Source organism: Cuculus canorus, chromosome 15 (assembly GCF_017976375.1).
Source record: "Cuculus canorus isolate bCucCan1 chromosome 15, bCucCan1.pri, whole genome shotgun sequence".
In the NCBI taxonomy this organism is placed as follows: Eukaryota; Metazoa; Chordata; class Aves; order Cuculiformes; family Cuculidae; genus Cuculus; species Cuculus canorus.
Window position 1 is genome coordinate 1,718,887 of NC_071415.1, and position 24,709 is coordinate 1,743,595.

Sequence of the window (24,709 nt, forward strand, 5' to 3'; positions counted from 1 at the left end):
TAGCACCAATCCGCTCGCTGCGAAACTGCACAGCATTGTTGCAGATGAAGCATTTGAGTTTTACTGTAGCCAGTGCCACAAACAAATCAACCGCCTCGAGGATCTTTCTGCTCGCCTGAATGATCTTGAAATGAATAGGTAATTGAGCTCAAGCGTGGCCGCTTCAGTGGTGGGAATGATGGTCTGGAAGGGAAGACTCAACTTGTCTTGCTCGGGAAATGATGGTCTGGAAGGGAAGACCCTCCTTGTCTTGCCCAGCTCTCCTTTGCTGGTGCGTTGCATGATTCCTGGTTGCAAGAAGGGATGGATCTCACCAGACAAAGGTGAGCATCTCCAGATGGGAAGGGTTGTACGAATGCAAGCAGACGTTTCCTTTAGTTTGAGCCGCGGAGGCTGGTGGACAATGAGAGTCTTCCCTTCTTCTGTGGGCTGCCTCTTTGCATGTCCTGCTGAGTGGTGGGTGCTTCTCTACGCACCAAGTGATGCAGTCCTTGCCTCAGGACTTGAAGCCATAAGCTGATCATGTACAGTATTTCTGTCACCATGGAAAAGACTGCCGGGTCTTCTGGCCAGCGGTGCCCAGTGTGGGGACACGCCGGAGTTGCTGGTTCAGCCTGGAAGGGCTGGGACAGCCCATCCTCCAACTGTGGCCCTAACTTGGAACCACCAGCTTGCTCTCTGTGCTTTGGGACCTCTCCTACGCTCTCGCTTTGCAGCAGTAAAACCTTGTCTGATCCAGCTTTGCCAGCTGCCTGCCTGCTTCTGTGCCACCACCGGCCGGGGGCAGCCGTGATAAGCACGAGTGTTATGGGGTGTGGCTGAGGGCCCTGGGGTTGGTTATCCTGGAGAAGAGGAGGCTGAGGAGAGACCTCATCGCTCTCTGCAGCTCCTGGAAAGGAGGTTGGAGCGAGGTGGGTGCTGGGCTCTGCTCCCAAGTGAAATGGGATAAGACGAGAGAAAATGGCCTCAAGTTGTGCTGGGAGAGGTTTATGTTGGATATTGGGAAATATTTCTTCACTGAAAGAACAGTGAAGCCATGGCAGAAGCTGCCCAGGGCGGTGGGGGAGTCTCCATCCCTGGAGGGGTTCAAAACCTGTGTAGCTGTGGTGCTTCTGGACATGGTTTAGTGGGCATAATGGTGTTATGTTGATGGTTAGTCTCAATCTTAGAGGTCTTTTCCAACCTTAACCATTCTATAAATCCTGGGACCTTTGCATAGGAACTTCAGGAGATTTTGAATGTAGCCTTTGATGTCTATCAGCCAGCAGCTGGACTTGCTGATTTGATCAGTGGGGAGGGATTTCTGTGTGTTGGGTTATTTTTTCAGACCTGTTTGCACTCTGAAGGATGGTGACATTAATGATAATCATTCTTCTCACGTCTGGTGTGCTTTTTCAAGCCTGTTTTTTCATCATGCCCTTGGCCTCTGTCTGTCCTCTACAGGGACAGTTTGATGTGGAAGCTCTCCTGGGCTACAGAGCTATGGGAAGGGAACCGGAAAACAAATACAAGCTTGACCTTCATGTGTTTTAATGGAATAACTCCTTTTCCCTTTCTCGGGTAAATAGTTGCCTTTGCTGTTGGAGGCCTTGAAGGACAGTGATGGGTCTCAGGTTGTGCACTTATGAAGGAGAACACAGGACTTCCGTGGGTGCACCCATAGCCCTGCTCTGTTCCAGGCTTTGTCCACCTCCAACGCTGAAGTAACACCTCAGAACCTCCTGTGATGGATGAGACTTCCAGAGGTGGCTTTCCTGTCCTGTGGTGGGAATTCCATAGTCTGTGTGGGCTCAGGGCGAGTAGATATGGTCCCTCCATCTGTGTTCAGGGTTTCCCATGCACAAATTTGCTGGGACTTGTTCCAAGTGCTCTGTGCTCTGCACCGATCGAAGGAGCATTGCTGGCCCTCTCTGTGGTGAAGGCGTGAGAGTTGTCCCCGCACGGCACGTGGCAGCACCTGTTTGCTCCGAGAATCACCAGCAACGTGAAGCCCTCAGCGCAGAGGACAAATCCTGGATTAGGGCTAAAGAGAGCAGCACCAACTGGACCAAACTCTGAGCGGCCTCGCACTGTGCCGAGGAGATGAAGTCTGAAGCTGGTGGCTCCAGAGGACACTGGCAACTGGGATGCAGAGAGCAGCAGCAACTGGACCAAGATCTGGGCTGGGCAGCCTCGCACCATGCCTGGAAGGCAAAGCCTGAAGACAACAACTCCAGAGGATGCTGGCAGCTGGGATGAAACCCAAACCACATGTAACAGCCTTGCTTTTAAAGGCTGTGGTTGTACATGCAGCGTTTTACACTTGAAAGAACATGGGAAGCCTGGTCCTGGCATCGGAGCCCACAGCGCAGGAAGAAATCCTCAAGGAGCTTGGGATGAACCAGTTTAGTAAAAGGACGTTTGTTTTAGTGCCCTTGAAGGCAGCGGTGGTGTCTCATTCCCTCCAGAGAGATCCGCAGGAGCCAGCACTGCCTTCCGATAAGCTGCTTGCAGAGAAAAATATTTGTCCTCTCTCCAGTGTTGGGGACCTTCATGACTTGGAACAACTGCCGGCCAACACCAGGGCCTGACCTCCTCCCCTCAGGCAGGCGCCGAGCGTCCTTGAAGCCTGGCCAGCAGCGGCTCCTGCACTCCTTGGAATTCTGGGTTTGAGGATGCCCTTTTGACACACAGGCTGGTAGCCCTGACAACAGCCCCTGGTCCGTCATTGTCTTGTTCTTTCTTAAAAAAGAAAGTTGTCCTGAGCTGTTTTTAATTCCTCCTCCTAAGAACTAATGGGATTGTTGCAGCTCCAGGCAGGGCTGAGCTCCCAGATGATTTTATTTAGTTTTCATTCTTCAAACGGAGCTAAGCACGGGGGAAATGCAAGTGCTTCTGCTCTGCTGGGGCTGGAACTGGGTTTGCTGCCATCATTCAGTGATGATTTGGTGTCAGACACGTCCCACCAGCTTGTGTGACAGCACTGTGTGTTTGGGTGGAAGATGCAACTCTGTGCAATGCTCGAGGCTTGGGGAAGAGCGGCTGGAAAGCTGCCCCACAGGACAGGCCCCGGGGGTGCTGGGTGACATTGGCTGAAGATGAGCCAGCAGTGGCCCAGGTGGGCGAGAAGGCCACCAGCATCCTGGCTGGGATCAGCCATGGGGTGGCCAGCAGGAGCAGGGCAGGGATCGTCCCCTGCACTCGGCGCTGGGGAGGCTGCACCTCGAATCCTGGGTCAGTTTTGGGCCCCTCACTCCAAGAAAGACCTTGAGGGGCTGGAGCGTGTCTGGAGAAGGGAATGGAGCTGGGGAAGAGTCTGGAGAACAGGGGGTGTGGGAGCGGCTGAGGGCCCTGGGGGTGTTTAGTCTGGAGAAGAGGAGGCTGAGGGGAGACCTCATCGCTCTCTGCAGCTCCTGGAAAGGAGGTTGGGGTGAGGTGGGTGCTGGGCTCTGCTCCCAAGTGACAAGGGATGGGATGAGAGGAAATGGCTTCAAGCTGTGCCCGGAGAGGTTTCAACGGGATATTAGGAAACATTTCTTCACCGAAAGAATGTTGAAGCCCTGGCATAGACTGCCCAGGGCGGTGCGGGAGTCCCCATTCCTGGAGGGGCTCATAAACCATGTGGCTGCGGCACTTCAGGACACGGTTTAGCCGGCACGGTGGGGTTGGGCTGACAGTTGGACTGGATGAGCTTAGAGGGCTTTTCCAACCTCACTGATTCTATGAGGACTCTACTTGCGCTCATCACTACGCCACAGCTGCATCAGTCACGGCTGAAGGACTGGAAGGAGCATCTCAGCAATCAGCCGTTCCTGAAAAAGGCCTTTTTTTCTCAGCGGGGAAAGCCTACAACTCCGTCCTGAGGGGCAAAGTAACACAGACCTTGGCTGTTTGCAAGCATGGATCCCGCTGAGCATTAGCTAAACCCTGACCGCTGTGGTATGGTGGCAGCTGGCTCGGGCATTTACACAGGGGGTGTGGTGTCCGTCAGCTCCGTGTGAAGGAGAGCTCATACCCATCCCCAGTGATTGTAACCATGCCTGTGCTTAAAATCCAGAAAGGGACATGATCAACAGCTCCTAAATCCGCTGAGCTACAAGTGGGCAGTAATTCTTTGGTGAAGCAGAGCCAAATAGTGAGAATGATTTTTGTGAGGGGTGTAAAGCAGCGTGCATGAGGATATAAGAGCCTGTCTGAGGGTGGGAGGTGTGGGCAGGGAGGGCTGGGGTGCCATGGGGTGCAGAGGTGGGGCTCAGGGGGGCTGGAGTGCTGTGGGGTGCAGAGATGTGGCTGGGGGGCTGTGGGGTGCAGAGATGTGGCTCAGGAGGGCTGGGGTACTGTGGGGTGCAGAGATGGGGCTCAGGGGGGCTGGGGTACTGTGGGGTGCAGAGATGGGGCTCAGGAGGGCTGGGGTACTGTGGGGTGCAGAGATGTGGCTGGGGTGCAGGGCTGGGGTACTGTGGGGTGCAGGGATGTGGCTTGAGTGGACTAGGGTGCTGTGGGGTGCAGAGACGTGGCTGGGGGGTTGGAGTGCTGTGGGGTGCAGAGACATGGCTGGGGGGGGTGGACTGCTGTGGGGTGCAGAGATGTGGCTCAAGGGGGCTGGGGTGCCGTGGGGTGCAGGGATGTGGCTGGAGGGGTTGGGTGCAGGGCTGGGGTGCTGTGTGGTGCAAAGATGGGGCGCAGGGGGCTGTTGGCACTAGGTTCAAGTCCCCCAAACTCCCTGCTGCTATGAGCGCTTTCTGTGGGGATCAGCTTTCAGGACAGGGCTCGGCTGGCGAGGGGATCCTGTTGCTGGCGAGGTCTGGCTGCAGCGTTGTTCCATTCGGTTCCTCTCAAGGCTGTATCAAACCCCGGGGCGATTCCCTTGCCCAAGCGGGTGGGCTGTGCGGGTGCTGATGCCTGGGCGCTGTGCTGCCAGAGCAAAGGATGTGCCCCGGAGTCCTCACACTTTCCTGTTTCCCTTGCTCTCCACTGTCAGCTTTTCTAACTCTTTCCTGTTTTTCCTTCGTTTTGCAGTCCAAATAAAAGACTCTCAAGCAAGAAGGTGGCAAGGTAAGCTCCGTCTCGTGTTACTGCTGGGTGAAGGGGTACGAGCTGTCAAAAGCACTTGGCTGTGTCGTACGTCTGGACGCGCTGGGAAAGAGTGGGTTTAATTCAGATGTAGTTTGCAATCCCTGTTTTTCTGTAACGGGGAGGATCTTACACAGCTGGAGGCTGGGGTCAACTGGATTTCTTCCAGGACAAAAGTAAGGGTGCTGTGCTCCCGGTGCCCTAGGAGTGGGGAATGGGCCATCCCTCTGGGCTGTCTGCTCCCCAGCATCACCGTGGTGGGGCTTCAGAGTCTTGGCAAGACCAGATCAGTACTTCCACTCAGAGAGGGATTTCTCCAGCACCCTAAAAAAGCCCGCTACCTTAGAGAACTCTAGTGGTTCTGTTTGGCTTTGCTCAGCGTATTCCTCAGCGTGTGACTTGCTGGAGCAGCCCTGTGGCTGCGGGGAGTTCCTGAGGGCAGCTGCAGAGAACCCTGTGCTGCCTCTTGTGCTGTGAGACCACCTCACGTGATGCCGGTTGTCCTTTCTTTGTGGGCGTTTTTATCCCTGCCTGACAAGTTTGCTCTGAATTGTGAGGGCAGAGGGTCCATCCCTTCTCAATGACACCTGGTGCCCACCTTTCCATTCCCAGCTTCACCATCCCTCCCTCCCCATCCCTCCATCCTTCCTGTCATTGTGCTTTTAGGAGTATCCTTGGGCTTATCTTAGCTGTCCCTCCTGCTTCTGTCCTGCTTGGGAGGGGGATCGCCCTCCACAGTTGCTGGGTTTCTCTTTCCTCCCTTCTGAGTGGGGCAGGGATGCTGCCCAGGAGGAAGCAGCTTGATGTGGGGACACTGATTGATGAGAAGCTCAACATGGGCTGGCAATGGGCGCTCAAGGTCCAGAAAGCCAAACTGTGTCCTGGGCTGCATCCACAGCATTGGGACCAGCAGGGAGAGGGAGGGGATTCTGCCCTTCTGCTCTGGTGAGACCCCACCTGGAGCCCTGTGTCCAGTTCTGGAGTCCTCAGCGCAGGAAGGACATGGAGCTGTTGGAGCAAGTGCAGAGGAGGCCACGGAGATGATCTCAGGGCTGGAGCACCTCCTGTCAAGGACAGGCTGAGAGAGTTGGGGTTGTTCAGCCTGGAGAAGAGAAGGCTGTGGGGAGACCTTAGAGCAGCTTCCAGAACTGAAAGAAGCTGGGGAGGGGCTCTTGATCAGTGAGGGCAGGGATAGGATGAGAGGGAACAGTTTTCAGCTGCAAGAGGGGAGACTAAGATGAGATCTTAGAGAGAAATGTTTTCCTGTGAAGGTGGGGAGGCCCTGGCCCAGGCTGCCCAGAGCAGTGGTGGCTGCCCCATCCCTGGAGGGGTTCCAGGCCAGGTTGGATGGGGCTTGGAGCCCCTGATCCAGTGGAGGTGTTGCTGCCCATGGCAGGGGGTGGAACTGGATGGGCTTTGATGTCCCTTCTAACCCAAACCATTCCGTGACTCTATGATATCATTCAGTAATTACAATATCTGCAACAAAGAGCTTGATATAGGCTGATCTTAAGGATCTGGCTCGACACTGCAGCAAAACCCTGTTATCTCTTGTTATCACAAACTAAACTTGACTGGTCTTGAATTAATCAATATTTACCCGAGCCTGCAAGACCTGGGCTCAGAAAACACTTAACGAGTGCACAGGGCCAGGACAGCTCAATCCCCCACAGACCGAGCATCTCCATCCCCAAAAGTTTAAGTCAAATCCTCTCCAAATACCCTCTGCCATACACGGAACAAAAAACAGTCCTAAAACAGGAAACCTGGATACTGGCTGCTCCCTTCAACCTTCTTTCCTGTCAGTGTTTTTAACAAAGATCGAGAAAGTAAGATGACCGGAACTCGGAAATGTAATATCAAGGACCTGCTTCCTCGCCAGGAGGAGAAATTATGCCAGAGGAGACTTGCTGACAGTAGGAAAATAGGAGAAGGGAATGGTGTGAGAGCACAAGCAGGCAGGAGAGGCATAGAGAAGCTGCTCAGGGCAGCGCGGGGAGCAGGGGGTATAAGCATCACCCGAATCACAGAATGGTTTGGGTTGGAAGAGAACTCAAAGCCCATCCAGTTCCACCCCGTGCCATGGGCAGGGACACCTCCCACTGGATCAGGGGCTCCGAGCGCCATCCAACCTGGCCTTGAACCCCTCCAGGGATGGGGCAGCCACCACTGCTCTGGGCAACCTGGGCCAGGGCCTCCCCACCCTCACAGCAAAACATTTCTCCCCAAGATCTCATCTCAATCTCCCCTCTTGCAGCTCAAAAACATTCCCCTTCATCCTCTCCCTGTGCTCCCTGATCCAGAGGCCCTCCCTGCAGGTGAAACATTTGCTTTTAGGAAGTTGTTTTTATTTTGGTAAGGGATCTTTTTCTAACTTTTTTTCTGCTTGTGATGGAAAATCTCGGCTGCGTGGCACTATTTAAATGACAAATGTATCCAAGACTTCGGGATCTAAATATATACTCAGGGTGAGGGTATAAAATAAGGCTATGATCTCTTCAGTAAATGCCAGTTATGCTCCATGAGTATTTGCATGGGCACATTATGTAGTGGGGTGAATTTGAGAGCCCACATTGTAAATTCATAGGAAAAATGAGATTCAAAGAGACCTGTGTGGTTTCCTCCTTCACCTCCTGCTGAAAGCAGCAGTGGCTCCAAAGGTGCATCAGGCTACTCATGGTTTGTGTTTCACGGGAGAGCAGAGTGGCTTTCTCCAGGCACCATCTGCCTGGGGTTCACAGCTGGAAAACATCCACCCCTCCCTGTGGCAACAGTGGCTTCTTGAAGCATGGCCAGCAGGGTGATAGAGGTGATTCTCCCCCTCTACTCCACTCTTGTGAGATCCCACCTAGAGTATTGTGTCCAGTTCTGGAATCCCCAACAGAAGAAAGAGATGGAACTGTTGGAACAGGTCCAGAGGAGGCCACGAAGGTGATACGAGGACAGGAACCACCTCTGCTATGTGGAAAGGCTGAGAGAATTGGGGTTGTTCAGCCTGGAGAAGAGAAAACTCTGGGGGGACTTTAGAGCAGCTTCCAGTACTGAAAGGGCTCCAGGAGAGCTGGGGAGGGACTTTTTCCAAGGGCCTGGAGTGATAGGATGAGGGGAAATGGCTCTAAGCTGGAAGAGGGGAGATCTAGATTAGACATCAGGAAGCAATTCTTCACAATGAGAGTGGGGAGGCCCTGGCCCAGGGTGCCCAGAGCAGTGGTGGCTGCCCCATCCCTGGAGGTGTTCAAGGCCAGGTTGGATGGGGCTTTCAGCTCCTGATCCAGTGGGAGGTGTCCCTGCCCATGGCAGGGGGTGGAACTGGATGGGCTTTGAGATCCCTTCAAACCCAAATGGTTCTGTGATTCTGATGCTATGAGGCGACAGAGCTGAACTGCAGCGATACCCAAGGATGAAGTGCAGATTGGGCCCTGCACGGGGTGTCCTTTATATTGCTGCAAAGCCGCGGCCACCAATGTCGTAACGTCTTGCTAATGATTAGCTCGCTCTTGGCTGTCGCGGCCAGTGTGGGGAGGTGGGCTGAGGTGTTTCACAACAGCATCAGGGTGTTTTCTCCCTTCCCTCCCCTTACGCTCCCCGCCCCCCACTTCATATATGAGCCTTATCAGCGCCGAGAGCAGAGTACTCTGTTCTTTGGGTAATACACAGCCTTGGGATGTTCATAAGGACAGAAAGTGAAAAGAGTGAGCTCTTATCTCTTCCCATTCCAAAGAGCAAGAGTAAACGATCATAGTATGAAGTCCCAGCAGCATGTGTCCACGTCTGCGCTTCCTCGCCGGGCACATTCCTTCAGCTGGTAAGCAGCCACCTGCTCAGCCCTGGGATCTGGACACATGGAGGTGGTGAACTTGTTGGAGAACTTGGTGGTGAAGGTCCTGCTCTGCCAAGGCTCTTGCCTACGCCACCCTTTGCTGTAAATCCTGCAGTCCAGGAAGGAGCAGTGCCATTAAAACCCTTTGGAAAAGCAGGTGGCAGCTGTGGAGGGGAGCGAGGAGACCCTATCCTGCAATAGCGCTTGTCATCTGAAATGGCCACGTCCTGCAATGTTCACTCTAATGTTGGTGTTGCTGTGGGTTGGGGTGGTTTGTCTCTGTTATAGACAGTTGCATCAGACAAGCACACTGTCCGTGGAGGTGATGGAAGAGTCTTACCGCGATACGTTGGAGTGCACAGAAGAGGACATCACAGACAAGGTAAGAGCAGTGCTGTCCTGGAGCACACGGTGGCTTCTGATGCTCTGAGATGCCCAGGCAGGAGTTAGGCTGGGTAGGTCAGTACCCACATCTAGCCTAGGCTGGCGCTGAGTAGATCAGTACAACTGGGACACACAAATCTCTCCACATCGAGAGGATGGAGAATACGAGCGCTCCAAGTCGAATGGTCCTGTGAGCCAGGAGGTGGCCCTGGTGGCCTTTCCTAGAATGGAGATGCGCTACCTGCACTGGGAGAAGGGGGCAGCTCCTTGCAGGCTGTGTTTTCACTTCTCTTTCGCTTCATATGTTCTCGAATTCTGCATTTCTGAGATGAGCAAAGTTGCCTGATGTGAAACAAGAACTTTGTTTGCTTGGCACGTTCATGTCTTAGGGATATAAAGCTGATTTTGTGCTGGTCCCGTTGGGTTTTATTGGGGTGTTACGCAAAAAGGATTATAGGGCAAGATGGGAGAGGGCAGGAGCACAAGAAAGCTTTTGTTTGAGCCCCCCTAGCTAAAAATAGCTCAGGGAAAGCAGGGAAGTGAAAGATGGATGAGTTGTGGCTTGTGTAAATGTTTGCCGCAGCCCTGAACTGCCTTGAAAATGGCTTTTTAATTCTGGAATCACAAATAGCTGCATGGAGCAGCACGCGGAAAAGAAACACACGTGTATGGCTGCATTTGGGTCTAATTATAATGCAGAGAAGATCTTTAAAAATTGTAAAAAATCAATGTTTTTCCAAGTCTGAAAGTTGACTAAAACACGTTCCTGAAGGCATCTGGCTTGGCAAACTGTGTGTGTCCTCCTGGGAAAGGCTTTGTGACTCTGCATGTTTCTGCTTTTCATACACCTTCCTGTCGCTTGCCGTTCTCCCCAGAGTGAGGGCTCAGGGTTTGCAGATAGGCTTCTCATTGCTTCTCTTCCATAACTGTTGATGGATGGATATAAATGGGATTTGGGGAACCATGAACTCTGTCCTTCTGGGGTCAGGAGCACAGGAGCAGCCCTCTTTACTTTTTGAAGTCGTGCACTCTTTAGAGAAAGGGAATGAAAATGCAAACACAGCTGAAGTAATGTAGGTACAAGGAGGAAAGACTGGTCTCGGCTCCTTCCAGCTAGCATCATTTCCTTCTACATGACTATATTTACAACAAGCTATGAATTCTTGATCTTTCAGTCTTGTTTTAGTTAGTGTGTGGTTATCCCCAGCCTCAGCGCTGCACTGGGATGCAGCAGAGCTCCACTGAGCCCACTGGGATCCCTCTAGACCTCCGTGTTAAGGAGGTCTTAAGGACTTAAGGAAAGAAAGAGTGAAGCATTTGGCCACATATTGGCACATGGGAGACATCAGAAAGGGAGAAACCAGGGTGGAAAAGGTTGTTTTAAAAGGATGCTTTAAATCAATCTGATGCTGATGCGTCGAACCGTACAGGAATAAGCCTCCGTCAGAGCTCCGGCCACCTTGTGCGGTGAAGAGGGGGGTGCAGGTAACACCTGGAGTGCTGTTGGAGTGACTGAATTGGTACAAGAAACTGAGGAAGCCCCAGAGTGAGCAGGGTGGGAGCCGCTGTGGCGCTCAGCACCTCTTTGCCAGTGGGTTTAAGCACAGGCGGGTGATCCGTCTCTCTCCTATCACCCAGGTGGTCTTTCTGGAGAAGCGGGTGACGGAGCTGGAGAAGGACACGGCCGCTAATGGTGAGCAGCACAGCCGCCTCAAGCAGGAGAACCTGCAGCTCGTGCACAGGTAAGGGAATCCGGCTTCTGCCGGGGCCAAAACACAGCTCAGCATCGCCTGCTGTGCCTTTCCTTACCCGCTACACATGCTGCAGCAGCCGGAGCCTTTCCTGCAGGCTGGCTACAGGCGGGAGCTGCTGGGGTTAAATCTAGATGGGGTTCAGGCTGCTTTCTCTGCTCCAGGGCTGTGTGTGGGCTTGTGGCGTCCTGAGTGGGCTTTGCTGGGGCTCTGGCAAATGCCCGGGAGCTCAGGAAGCGGCTTGCAGCTCAGGCAGGACCGATTGCTGCCCCACCCTGATGCTGCCAGCCTGCCCTTCCCTCCTTTGCAATATTCTGCTCTCTATAATAGTGTTGCTTAGGTCTTTTTTTATCTCTTTTCTTTATGTACCGCCCACCCTTTGCACGTCGCAGAATCATAGAATGGTTTGGGCAAGAAAGGACCTTAAAGATCATAGAATCATAGAACAGTTTGGGTTGGAAGGGACCTTAAAGCCCATCCAGTTCCAACGCCCCCCTGCCATGGGCAGGGACACCTCCCACTGGATCAGGGGCTCAAAGCCCCATCCAACCTGGCCTGGAACACCTCCAGGGATGGGGCAGCCACCACTGTTCTGCCCAACCTCAGCGACTCTGCCAGGGCCTCCCCGCTCTCATGGAGAAGAAATTCCTCCTTATGTCCAGTCTAAATCTGCCCCTCTGCAGTTTATACCCATTCCCCCTCATCCTATCACCACGAGCCTTTGTGAACAGCCCCTCCCCAGCTTTCTTGTAGCCCCTTGGCTCCTGGCTGGGGTGTAGCCCTTTGGATCTCATTTGATGTAATCACTGTCTTTACTAATCCGGCAGGCTTCTCCCTTCCAGCAGCGCTTTAACCCCAGGAGATAAACCCAGCAGGAGTTTATCTATAGGGCTGTAAGACTGTTAAGTAACAATCATGTCAGGGAAGGGAGCGATTCAAACAAAGTTTTCTCTAAGCCCTGATAAACTTTGCAGCGAGGGGAAGGTTTCCGCTGCAGTGATTTGGCCCAGAAGTGTCAGCCGGCTTTGAATCGAGTAAAGCCTCAAGTTGCTGCTTGAAGAGTGGGTTTGTCTGGCAAAAAAAAGCCTTCCCTGTGCAAATCCGTGGGGTAAACTCCAATACACCGGCTTTCCGGCAAACCTCTACTCTCGGAGCACTGCTGGGGTCGTGGGATTTACTGCGGCACAGGGCAGAGGGCAGGTGATAGGCTGGAATATCTCAGCCGTGGCCAAGCGAACGCGGTCCGAGCACTGCCTGGGAATCGCTGTTATGCTGGCCCGCAGCGAAAGTTGACCTGCACATCCTGTATTTTTTTTTTGTTGGGAATTTGGGATAGTGAAAAGGAAAAGGATTGAGATGAGATTCTGATTAAGTAGCTTGTCCTGGGCCATGCCGCGGCTCTCACCCACGGGCTGTGGGTTATAGGATTATGACTCTGCTTTCACCCTCACCTCTCGCCCTGGCTGGCTGCGCTCTTAAAGAGGGGTTTGATGGAGCTTGGAGACCGGACAAACCAGGAGATATTGGAGATGTTCCAGGTCGAATGAGGCTTTCAGCAACCAGATCCGGTGGGAGGTGTCCCTGCCCATGGCAGAGGGTAGAACTGGATGGGCTTTAAGGTCCCTTCCAACCCAAACCATTCCATGATTGTCTGATACCAGTATGTACCACCTGGCTTGTTTTGTTTAACCATCGTGTTGGTCAGTGTAGTTCCTTCGGGATTTCAAGGACCATGTTGCATTCCCACTGCATCTGCTGAAAAGAAGTGAAGCCCAGACCCACCTCGTGCTTGAAATAGCGATGGGTGCGCTTCCCCTGGCAGCTCACTCTGTTTTACAGTCTCCTCCTCCTGTTTTTTCTTTGGGATGGAAGAAAGACTGGGAAGAGAGTCTAATGCTTCCCTTGGGATGCAAGCATGCGGGTGGTGAGCCATCAGGAACGTTTAATCCTCTCTCTCTCTCCTCTCTGCAGGGCAAATGCTCTCGAGGAACAGCTGAAGGAGCAGGAGCTGAGAGCTGACCAGGCACTGCTGGAGGAGATCAAGAAGCAGAGGGAGCTGCTGAGCAAAATGGAGAGAGAGAAGAGCATTGAGATTGAGAACCTGCAGGCCAGGTGGGGCTGGGGCAGGGCTGCATGGTGACAGGGCTCCTGGACCAGCAGGCACACGCTGGAACGCGTGTACAGGCTGAGCCTTTGCATCTGCAGCCTTTGAGGAGCCAAAGTGTGGTAGACAGTGAGTTTAACTTGGTTTAAGGTCTACCTAAGGACATTATAAGCCCTGAGTTTTGGCTCCTACCTTCATTCTAAAATGAAGCCCTTCCCTGAACCTGGTCTCAGACTCTCTATTCCCTGATCCAGCTGAAATTCAGCTCACGTTCTCCATCCGTGGGGCTGCCCCACAGCGTGGGAATGCAGAGGTGGTTTGTTTATGCTTGTTTCCACGAGTGACCCATGGAAGTACATTTGATCCTTAGTTGTTTTCCACCTCCATGGAAGCAGGCAAATATCTAGGAAGGATTATCCACCAGGCAGTGTCCCGGACAGGGTGCTTCCAAAGGAAACAGTGGTGTGGGAGAGGTTTCATTTCTTTGACAGGTTTTTGGGTGGAGTATTTTGCTGCTTATCCAGAACGGCATTTGCTATTGCTCAGCCTTTGCAGCAAATGAAAAGTGAAGGCAGTGGGATTTTTTACTGGGCTTGTAGTACAAACGGATGTGACTCTACCTGGAGAATACAAAGCTGAAGCCCCCTCTGAAGCCCTGCCCTGACTGTCCAGGTGACCTGTCTCCTGTGGCTGCCTGTGGACACCAACAAAGCCCTTGGTCTTAAAGAATAGCTTTGGGCCTGGTTGAGAGGGCACTGGACAGTGGTCTTGACAGAAATCCTGTGGACCCCTTGCTTTATTGCCTTGGAATAGAAATATTCAACTCTTGGGGTTTGCTTTCAAGAGATCAATGGATCACTGCAGGCTTGCCTTCATCAGGTCCTGGTTTAGTATCTCTAGTGATGCAACCAAATCTGCCACAGTCGAGATGTCTGGAAGAGTTTCTCACACGCCTTCTTGCTGTTGCAGGCTGCAGCAATTGGATGATGAGAACAGTGAGCTGAGATCCTGCGTCCCTTGTTTAAAAGCCAACATTGAAAGACTTGAGGAGGTGAGAAGCGTGTGTGCTTGGGGTGCCCCAGCTGGAGCTGCTCCTGGGTTCACACCTGGAGCTGAAATCCTCATTTATACAGACGGGCTACAGAAGGTGCATTTAATCTAATGAGCAAATCAGCTTCTTTCTGCCTGGAGAAGTGGTGGCAACCCCATTCCTGGAGGTGTTCAAGGCCAGGTTGGATGGGTTTTTGAGCTTCCTGATCCAGTGGGAGGTGTTGCTGCCCATGGCAGGGGGTGGAACTGGATGGGCTTGGAGGTCCCTTTCAATCCAAACCATTCCATAATCCCACGCTTTTGCCTTCCAGTCCCTGCAGACCTCACCTCAAACCAGAGTTATCCCAAACCACTACCCTCATAGGTTCCCACTGTTGGGCTTGGAAGCCGGGACTGACAAATCCCCTAAGAAATCCTTCTGTGGCCGCGCAGCCTGCGTGAAGCCGAGCTGCAGCCCTGGCAGCCCAGTCCTGGCTCTTAGGAGAGGACTCGTGCCCTCTTGTGGAAGCTTGTCCCCATCCCTGCCGGAGAGACTGCTGTAAGGGAGGAAGAGGAGAAAACATGCTTTGTCTCCGCTTCCAACCCCAGGCAGATGCACCCTCGCTTGGGATTTGTGTTGTGTCGAGTCTCCAGAGCACTGTGTTATCTCCCAGATCCTCTCCCCTCTTGCCCTTCAAGGCAGGGCTGGGGTGGGAAGCGCACCGAGGTGCTGGATCTGGCCAAGATCCTCATTCTTAGAGGGAATTGTGGGTTACAGACATAACTTCTGCCACAAAGGCTGCGTTTCATTTCTGTTCAAGCTTGTGGCGGATGTAAGATTAACCTCTAAGTGCAATCAAACCTCTCTGCCCAGCTGAAGGCTCTCTGATCCATCTTTGAGCCTCTGGGAGAGCACTGCAGCTCCAGCTCTACCTGCGGTGGCCACGATGAAGTGGTCTTAATCTGCCAAGACTTTGTAAGCAGAGCACGTTGAGGCTGGGGGTAGGAAAACCACTGCAGGTCTGAGGATAAAATTCCTGCCTAGGTGTGTTTGGCCACACAAAGTTGGTTTTGATCTGTAATCTCTCTGCAGAGAAGGCTGCTTTTCTCCCCAGTTAATGGGATTAAGGAGGAATGAGAGGTGTAGTCGCTGCCGCTCCCTTCCAAGGAAGAAAGCCCTGCTGATAAACTATCTGTTTTCTTGTCTGAATTCATGGTGAGGTTGTCAGCGTTGCGATTCCTGCTGGTGTGGTGCTTTTAGTCCATGGACCAGGACACCCACACCCAGGAGCCAGAGCTCCCTCTTGGAGCTGCTCCTCACCTCCTTGTGGCATGGGCTGTCCATCACTGGCTTTGCTTGGTGGCAACTGTATTTCTGTAAGCCAAACCCTCTATGTTTTACATCCTGGCTTAAACTGGCCAAAAAATGATGTGGCCAGCAGGAGCAGGGCAGGGATCGTCCCCTGCACTCGGTGCTGGTGAGGCTGCACCTCAAATCCTTGTTCAGTTTTGGGCCCCTCACTCTAAGAAAGACCTTGAGGGGCTGGAGTGCATCTGGAGAAGGGAACGGAGCTGGGGAAGGGTCTGGAGAACAGGGGTTGTGGGAGCGGCTGAGGGCCCTGGGGGTGTTTAGTCTGGAGAAGAGGAGGCTGAGGGAAGACCTCATCGCTCTCTGCAGCTCCTGGAAAGGAGGTTGGAGCGAGGTGGGTGCTGGGCTCTGCTCCCAAGTGACAAGGGATGGGATGAGAGGAAACGGCCTCAAGTTGTGCCAGGGGAGGTTTAGATTGGCTATTAGGAAACATTTCTTCACTGACAGAGCAGTGAAGCCCTGGCAGAGGCTGCCCAGGGCGGTGGGGGAGTCTCCATCCCTGGAGGGGTTCAAAAAGCATGTGGCCATGGCACTTTGGGACATGGTTTAGCCGGCACGGTGGGGCTGGGCTGACAGTTGGACTGAATGAGCTTAGAGGGCTTTTCCAAGCTTAATGGTTCTCCGATCCTATATTCCTTCTTGGTTCAGTCCTCAATTAAATTCTTTCCTATCTGAAACGAGAACGAGCATCCCTAGAGTCGCTTCAGATCTTGGATTCCTGGCTTTTCCAATATTCATACCCCAGGAACCTTATGATTTAATGTCTCCTCTTGGCCGGTAGCCATTGTGCTGGCCGCAGTCCTGCCCCAGCCCTGTCCCACGCTGCCCAGAAAGCTACACACGAGCGGATATTTGCCTGTGTGTATTTATTCTTGAGTCATCCCTTATTCCCTCTCTCTTAGCAGTGCTATTTTGGTGTGTGGCTCCTCTTGCTGCTGCCAAAGACCTCGGGCTGTGAAGCCCTCAGACAGCGAATGAAATCCCAGCAGGCAGAGCATCCGAATGCGTCAGTGAGAAGAGCCTTCCCCGTGGTGCTCAGCATGCGCCGTGTCCTTGAATAAGTGGGAAGAGCCTTGGCAGCGCTGAATGGAAGCGGGCCCTGTGACTCTCGCCTTCCTTGTTGTTCACAGGAGAAGCAGAAGCTGCTGGATGAGATTGAAGACCTCACTGTGCAGCTCACAGAGGAGCAGGAGAAAAAGAGGAAGATGGGGGACAAGCTGAGTCAGGAGAGGCACCAATTCCAGAAGGAGAAGGAGTCAACGCAGGAGGTGAGTAGAGTTGGTGCTGCCTTCCACAGCCCTGTCCCCCAAACTAGGGCTCTGTGGGGAAGCTGGAGGCAGCCTCTCCAAAAATAGGTGGAGCTGGAGCATTTGGTCCTGTCCAGGCAGAGAAAAGGAGCACAGCAGCTTAACTGAGCGTTAAATCAGCCGAGCATGTTTGCATCTGCAAACCCCATGGGGCTCTGCCACCCCTGGGGCCCATTTCTCTCCTGCGTGGAAGGAGCAGTGGCAGAAGCATCGTGGCGATGGCACGTGGAGGTGGGAGGAGAGGGCTGCGAGGCTGCCTGGGTGAGAGCTGCCAGCTCCTTTGTGCTTGGGGGCTGAAAAACAGCTCTGTCAGCCCCTTCCAGGTGTCTGGGTGGTTGATAATTCCAGCTGGAGGCTCAAGCAGGGCTTGTTGTGGTGATACAAAAGCAGCTTTGGGCCTCAAAGTGGAATGGATTGTCATTTTGGTGATGTTGAGAGCGCTCGGGTGAGATGGGGATTCACAGTGCTGAGGAAGGAGGAACTGCCAGAGTGGGTGCCTGCATTGCTGGGGGTGGTTCTGCTGCAGAGCTGGAGACAGCATCCAGCCGTGTCCTGGGCTGCATCCACAGCACTGAGACCAGCAGGACCAGGGAGGGGATTCTGCACCTCTGCTCCACTCTGGTGAGACCCCACCTGGAGTCCTGCATCCAGTTCTGGAGTCCTCAGCACAGGAAGGACATGGAGCTGTTGGAGCGAGTCCAGAGGAGGCCACAGAGATGATGTGAGGGCTGAAGCAGCTCTTGCACAAGGACAGGCTGAGTGAGTTGAGGTTGTTCAGCCTGGAGAAGAGAAGGCTCCAAGGAGACCCTAGAGCAGCTTCCAGTGCTGAAAGGGGCTCCAGGAAAGCCGAGGAGGCACTCTGGATCAGGGAGTACAGAGAGAGGATGAGGTTTTCAGCTGCAAGAGGGGAGACAGATGAGATCTTGGGAAGAAATGTTTTGCTGTGAGGGTGGGGAGGCCCTGGCCCGGGTTGCCCAGAGCAGTGGTGGCTGCCCCATCCCTGGAGGGGTTCAAGGCCAGGTTGGATGGGTCTTGGAGCCCCTGATCCAGTGGGAGGTGTCCCTGCCCATGGCAGGGGGTGGGACTGGATGGGCTTTGAGGTCCCTTCCAACCCAAACCATTGCCTGATTCTGTGATCTTTGGTGCTCCAACTTGTCCTTGTTGGAGCTGGGGCTGCTGTCATGTATTGAAGTTGCTGCCCCTTTCCTGTTCAATAAAGGCATGGAAAAAAGAGAAGCCATGTGGAAAGGGTCTGTTAATCCTGCAGTCGATGGGGTTGCTCCCAGCTGGAGGACAGCCCATCTGTCACACCAGCCGTGACCAGTGCAATCTGCCAGACTTGCAGGGGATGCGGCACTCAGTTGTCCCCTTCTCTTGTGCTGCAGCTCATTGAGGACCTCAGGAAGCAGCTCGAGCACTTGCAGCTCTTCAAACTGGAAGCTGAGCAGCGAAGAGGCAGGAGCAGCAGCATGGGGCTCCAGGAGTACAACAGCAGGACACGGGAGACGGAGCTGGAGCAAGAGATCAAGCAGCTCAAGCAGGTATGCAGGGCCGGGCAGGGAGGGAAGCAGCATGGCTGTGTGCTCTGCAAGAGAAGATGCAGGTTCCCTGACATGGGGGAGGGATCAGCGGGGGTTGAGAGGCTCCTGACCATGGATCCATCAGCCCATTGCTTTCTTGCTCCCCTGTCCTGGGACAGGAGAGGTTGGCTCCTTCCTCTGAAGGACAGCATGTACACTGAAGAGTCCCTCTCTCTGCTGTTTTTCCTGGGTCTCCCCAGCACATCCCAGGTTTCCACGGTTCTCCAGGCTCTGCCAAATCAGAGTCAGGAGACAGAGTGCTCTTCTCAGCACTGTATGAGTTGCTGGTTAGGATGAATGCCCCTGCCTTCCTGGGCCAGTTCTGCTCTTGGGGCACCACAAGCTTCAACAGCATCTGATGTTTGTCTGTTATGAACAGGATAACAGGAACCTGAAGGAGCAGAACGACGAACTGAATGGGCAGATCATTAACTTGAGCATCCAGGGAGCCAAGAACCTCTTCTCGGCCTCCTTCTCTGAATCCCTGGCAGCAGAGATCAGCTCAGTCTCCAGAGACGAGGTACGTGCCACTGGGTACCGCTTCCCTGGAAAGGGCTGGTGCTTCTCCTCTCCCCTCAGCCAACGGAGGGCATGGGAGGAGCTGCTGTGGCCCTGTCTGTGCTGCAGCTCACTCCCAAAATCCACTCCAAAGCTCTCAGGAGCAAAGAAATACCCACACAACTCCTTGGAGAGCTTGCAGGGCTTACCCTGCCTGCCAGCCCTCTGTCCTGGGAACAGGGGAAGCTGCTCCCTTCCAGCTTGCTGATTCTGGTGGCTCTGCTTTGCCTGCCCTGTGACTGCCTTCCTCTTCCCGGGACAGACCAGGGAGCGCGGGGTGTGACTGTCTGTCTGTCTGTCTGTCTGTAGCTGCCTTAAAACTGCTCTTAAAAGGGATCTTGGCTTCCCTGACATGTGCGTGCCCGGCTCCATGGCTGTATCCCATATCCTGGTGTGCGAGCCTGCCTGTCAGAATATCCTTCACACCCTGGGAAGTGTAATGGGAGAGCACGTGTGTTTAGGGGGGGCAAAGGGAGATGCGATGCTCCCTGCTTTCACAAAGGTCCCATCTGGCTGGGAAACTGAGGAAGGACAGGAGTGAGCAGGGCCAGCAGCTGAGGGCATCACCTCATCTTAAGCCGGAGCTGCTCAAGGACAGGGAAAGGCTGGGGAAGCCCCAGAGATACCAGTGCCTGCTCCTGTAGCGTCTGGGCTCAGCCTCCCCACTGCGGTCTGGCACTCATTTGTGTGGTTTGGAGACCTGGGGATCATGGAATGGTTTGGGTTGGAAGGGACCTTAAAGCCCATGCAGTTCCACCCTCTGCCATGGGCAGGGACACCTCCCGCTGGATCAGGGGCTCCAAGCCCCATCCAACCTGGCCTGGAACCCCTACAGGGATGGGGCAGCCACCACTGCTCTGGGCAACCTGGGCCAGGGCCTCCCCACCCTCACAGCAAAACATTTCTCCCCAAGATCTCATCTCAATCTCCCCTCTTGTAGCTGAAAACCATTCCCCCTCATCCCATCCCTGCACTCCCTGATCCAGAGCCGCTCCCCAGCTTTCCCGGGGCCCCTTTCAGGACTGGAAGCTGCTCTAAGTTCTCCCCACAGCCTTCTCTTCTCTGGGCTGAACAACCCCAACTCTCTCAGCCTGTCCTTGTACAGGAGGTGCTCCAGCCCTCACATCATAGAATCACCAGGCTGGAAAAGACCACTTGGATCATCGAGTCCAACCATTCCTATCTGCCCCTAAACCATGTCCCTGAGCACCTCGTCTACCTGTCTTTTAAATACCTCCAGGGATGGGGACTCCACCCCCTCCCTGCCAGCCTCTGACAGGGCCCGATGATCCTTGCTGTGAAAATTTTTTCCTGATATCCAGTCTGACCCTCCCCTGGTGCAGCTTGAGGCCATTCCCCCTTGTCCTGTCCCCTGTCACTGGGGAGAAGAGCCCAGCACCCACATCACTACAACCTCCTTCCAGGCAGTTGTAGAGAGCAATAAGGTCTCCCCTCAGCCTCCTCTTCTCCAGGCTAAACAACCCCAGCTCTCTCAGCCGCTCCTCATCAGACTTGTTCTCCAGCCCCTCCATCAGCTTTGTTGCTCTTCTCTGGACACACTCCAGAGCCTCAACATCCTTCTTGGAGTGAGGGGCCCAGAACGGAACACAGTATTAGAGGTGCAGCCTCACCAGCGCCGAGTGCAGGGTCAGAATCCCCTCCCTGGCCCTGCATCTCCATGGCCTCCTCTGGACTCGCTCCAACAGCTCCATGTCCTTCCTGTGGTGAGGGATGTGATGTGAAATCACAATCCTGTGGTGAGGATGCAGGAGCATTTGTCGGGGTAGACCTAATGGGCAGAAGGGCAGGAGCAGGGAGCTCAGCTGGGGGCTCCAGAGCCTGCAGGAGTCACCTGTGACCCATCTGCTCCCTCACAGTCCTGCTGTGAAGCACTTGCACGTGGCCATGAGCAGAAAGGGGAAGGGAGGGATCTCTGTGGGTGCACAGTCACGAGAAGCCTCACTTCTGTCTCTGGGCAGCAGCAGGCGGGGACCTCTCACTCCCTCCCTCCCTCCTTTGCAGCTCATGGAAGCGATTCAGAAGCAAGAGGAGATCAACTTTCGCCTGCAGGATTACATCGACAGGATCATCGTGGCCATCATGGAGACGAATCCCTCCATCCTGGAAGTCAAGTAGGAGCAGCTGAGAGCCACCGGCTGCGCGCTCATCGATGGGTGCGGATTTGGTGCTCTGAGAGGATAAAGAGGGACTCAAAGCGTCTTTGCTCTTGATGAAGGCACAAGGAAGCATCGCGTCAGACCGGTGGGTGAATTAGCCAGCGGACCAGGGAAAAAGAAAACCAGCAGCAAGGCTTCGTTGTCTTAATCTGCTATTTTGAAACCCTTCTGGTTCTGAGGGGTGAAAGGGAACCTGGAGAAGAAACCCAGGCACCAGACAGCTGGAGGAAGGACCTGCGTCGGCCCTGCTGCCCGTGAATCTGGGAACTGTTCTGCCAGCGGAGCGCAGGGTGCGAGCAGGAGCTGTAAGGAGAGAGTTTCTCTCAACTGCAGGATAACGGGACGGAGAAGGAAGCAGCAGAGCTGACGTTTTCCCTTCCTGCCCTGTCCAACCCCAGTATCTGCTTTGCCAAAGTGTCCCTGACACACTCACTCACTGGGACAGTGCTGGGAAAGAGGGAAACACGTCCCGGACTTGTAGAGGTGTTTTTTTTTTTTTAATTAACTTAATGCAAATGTCCTCATTCAGCTGGCACAGTTAATCCTTGCCCTGCCGCTTCTGCTCGGGAAGGGGTTGCGTGCAGAGAGCTCCCTGGCTCCTCTCTCCCTCGCAGAAAGAGGCAGGCGAGCGGCTGCCTTTGGGACAGGGCATAAGCGCACTTTGTCACCTGCCTCCTTATTTATTTTCACTGTCCGTGGCTCACTACCGTCGGCCCCGCCGCCCTCTTCCCTGCTCCCGGTGCTGCCACGGGCTCTGCGGGCGCCTGCTGAGCTCTCAGAGGAGAGGTCGGACCTGGGTGCTGTCTGTCCAGCCTGCAGGGACTGGGGAAAGGCTGCGACTCTTCAACTTGCACTGGAGGCTGGTCCTGGCCACCTCGCCCCATCCTAGCTTGGCTTGCCTGGCGTGGTGCGGGGGCACAGAGCCGCAGCGGAGAGGGCTGAGCTCTCCACGTCACCTCCCAAGGTCCCTGGCCTGGGGACAGTGTGCCATTCCCACCCGGAGCAGGGCTCTGCTGGTGATAGCTGCAGTCCTGGAGGGAGAACCTGCTCCGGCCGCCTTGCCCTGCCTTTTCCCTAGGAAACGGAGCAGCAGCTCTCAGTTCTCAGCCCCCCGGCTGAAATCTCGGTGCTGTTGGGGAGAGGAGAGCAGAGAATCCAGCAGCAGCTCCCTGGGAAACAAAAGCCATGTTTGCACCAGACAGCTTTTGGCTCGCTGGCACAAGCAGCCGTGGTGGAGCATCAACCTGGGGATGCGGCCGCTTCCACCGCCTCGCTCCTCTCTGGCTCCCGGGAGGAGGCAGCCGGCGGCTTCCCAAGGATCCAGCTTCACTCAGTACCTCAGGCCCCTAAAAAAGCGGTTCTTTTTCCTGCTTGTCAGGTTTTAGAAGTGTCCGAGTGGCCTGAACACCGAAGCCACAGCGATCCCTTGGCCACCAGCGCCTTGGGGGGAGAGCCACATCTCCCCAAAACGCTTCCCTGGCAGAGCAGCCCACGCGCCGTTTGTGCCGGGAGAGGTGGCGGCTGCCTTCACCCTCCCTCTCCCCAACTCCTTTCGAAACACTTCACCTCCGGGTGCTCAAACCCCGTGGCCTTGAGCCCCAAAACCCTTGGGTGAGGCGAGGGGAGCACTGAGCGCTCCCACACCCCTTCCCATCCCCGGCATCCACTCCCCTCCCTGCCCCGAGTCGGCGGGAAGAAGCCACGTAATGTACATTTCCAGAGAAGTTTTGGGTGTAAATCAGTGTATACTTAGAGAGGGAAAAATTTTTCTATCTTGTAGAGTAGGTATTTTTATAGAATGAAGGTCGATCATTTTTTTAATACTTTAAAGAAGAGAGAAATGTATCTGTGTATACACAAAAAGCATATATATATATATGTATAAATATATAAATATGGGAGATCTGCCTTTCTCGACTTGGGATCACGGATCCCTGGTTCAAACAATCGTCTTTTTTTTTTTTCCTGTCGCTCACAAAGAGGTACTGTAACTGTAAATAAGCACCGGGAAAAAAATATTAAGCAAACAAAGCACTGACTTGCACATTCACCATGCTTTAAAGGCCCTATGGAAAAGGAAAAGAACCAGCCCAGAAACTGTACTTCCCAATAAGGTTCCTCTTTCCCCACCGGTATGTGAAGGAAGTCCCCCGAAAAAAGAGGCAAAAACAGTATTGTCTTAACTGATGTATCAATTCTTGTTGGATTAAAAGCTGTTACTATTACTGCCCAGAGAGGTTCTTTTTGCAGGGGAAGCTCCGAGCATCCGTGCAGAGGGGCTGGGCCGGAGTGGAAATGCCCCTGCCCCAAAGAGGGTCTTGATTTTGGGGATTGTGGATGGAGGAGGGAGGCAAACCCTCCCGGCCGGCCAAGCCATGCAGATGGGAAGTGGGGAGGAGTCACCCATCCCTGTTCTGGTGGGATCCATGTGGGGTGAGAGACCTTTAGAGCTGGCCTGGTGTTCCCCTAGGCGTCCTCCAGCCTGACCAGGAGCCCCAACCTGACCAGGAATCCTCCAGCCTGATTGGGACCCCCTTACCTGGCCAGGACCTCCCCAACTTGATGGATCCTTAATCCTGGCCAGGACCTCCCCAGCTTGACGGATCCTCAGTCCTGACCAGGACTTCCCCAGCTTGATGGATCCTCCATCCTGACCAGGACCTCCCCAGCCTGGCCAGGACCCCTCTCCTTTGGGGGGCTGTGGCTCAGCCCCAGCAGGGACTTGCTCGGGCTCTGCTCCAGGGAGCTCACGGAGGCTTTCCTGTTCCTGTACTGTGCTAAACCCCTCTGAGCATTTGGCTGCCGAACCACTCCAAAAATCCCTTAAACGCTCTAAACCACCCAGCTAAGCTGCTTCACACCCCTTTAAGCTGTCCCCCCACCTCCTCGCGGCTCCTGTAAGCCGCCCCAAAGGGCTCCAGCCTGCAAAATCCCCTCTCAGCTCCTGCAGCGCCTCCGGATGACTCCAGGCTCTTGTTCTCAACTCTTCTGAGGACCTCAGGTACACCTGGAGCTGCTGCAGAGAGCTTGGAGTGCCGGGCAATGCCTCTATCATGCTTTTTGCTCTCTAAAACACCCCAAGTGAATGTTGGGGTTGTCCTGGTCAGGAACAGCAGTTGGACTCCATGATCCTTGTGTGTCTTTTCCAACACAAGATGTTCTATGAGTCTATGATTCCATGATTCATCCTTACTGTTCTAGAACACCTCTGTAGAGCTCAGAACCGCTCTGCACCTCTCTAAGGACCAAGATTTCTGGAGCACCTCCTGTACCAGGACAGGCTGAGGGAGTTGAGGTTGTTCAGCCTGGAGAAGAGAAGGCTCCGAGGAGACCTCAGAGCAGCTTCCAGTACTGAAAGGGGCTCCAGGAGAGGTGGGGAGGGGCTCTGGATCAGGGAGTGCAGGGACAGGATGAGGGGGAACGGTTTTCAGCTGCAAGAGTGGAGATTGAGGTGAGATCTTGGGAAGAAACGTTTTCCTGTGAGGGTGGGGAGGCCCTGGCCCAGGTTGCCCAGAGCAGTGGTGGCTGCCCCATCCCTGGAGGTGTTCCAGGCCAGGTTGGATGGGGCTTGGAGCCCC

At 54.2% G+C, this 24,709-nt stretch overlaps 1 protein-coding gene across 7 annotated transcripts in view; it reads left to right on the top strand.

Moving 5' to 3' along the window:
- Positions 1 to 23,356, top strand: part of RAB11FIP3 (RAB11 family interacting protein 3) — a 96,565-nt gene extending 73,209 nt beyond the window's left edge. For 6 of the 7 annotated variants that reach the window (XM_054080509.1, XM_054080511.1, XM_054080512.1 and 3 more), the window contains 10 exons: positions 4 to 138; positions 4,999 to 5,034; positions 9,161 to 9,254; positions 10,895 to 10,998; positions 12,979 to 13,119; positions 14,081 to 14,162; positions 16,640 to 16,777; positions 18,202 to 18,357; positions 18,776 to 18,916; positions 20,977 to 23,356. In XM_054080509.1, coding sequence (XP_053936484.1) covers positions 4 to 138; positions 4,999 to 5,034; positions 9,161 to 9,254; positions 10,895 to 10,998; positions 12,979 to 13,119; positions 14,081 to 14,162; positions 16,640 to 16,777; positions 18,202 to 18,357; positions 18,776 to 18,916; positions 20,977 to 21,090 — 1,141 coding nt within the window. In that variant the 3' untranslated portion in view covers positions 21,091 to 23,356. The remainder of the gene's footprint in view (positions 1 to 3; positions 139 to 4,998; positions 5,035 to 9,160; positions 9,255 to 10,894; positions 10,999 to 12,978; positions 13,120 to 14,080; positions 14,163 to 16,639; positions 16,778 to 18,201; positions 18,358 to 18,775; positions 18,917 to 20,976) is intronic. The other variant, XM_054080510.1, reaches the window with a different exon arrangement.
- Positions 23,357 to 24,709: the final 1,353 nt, after the last annotated feature.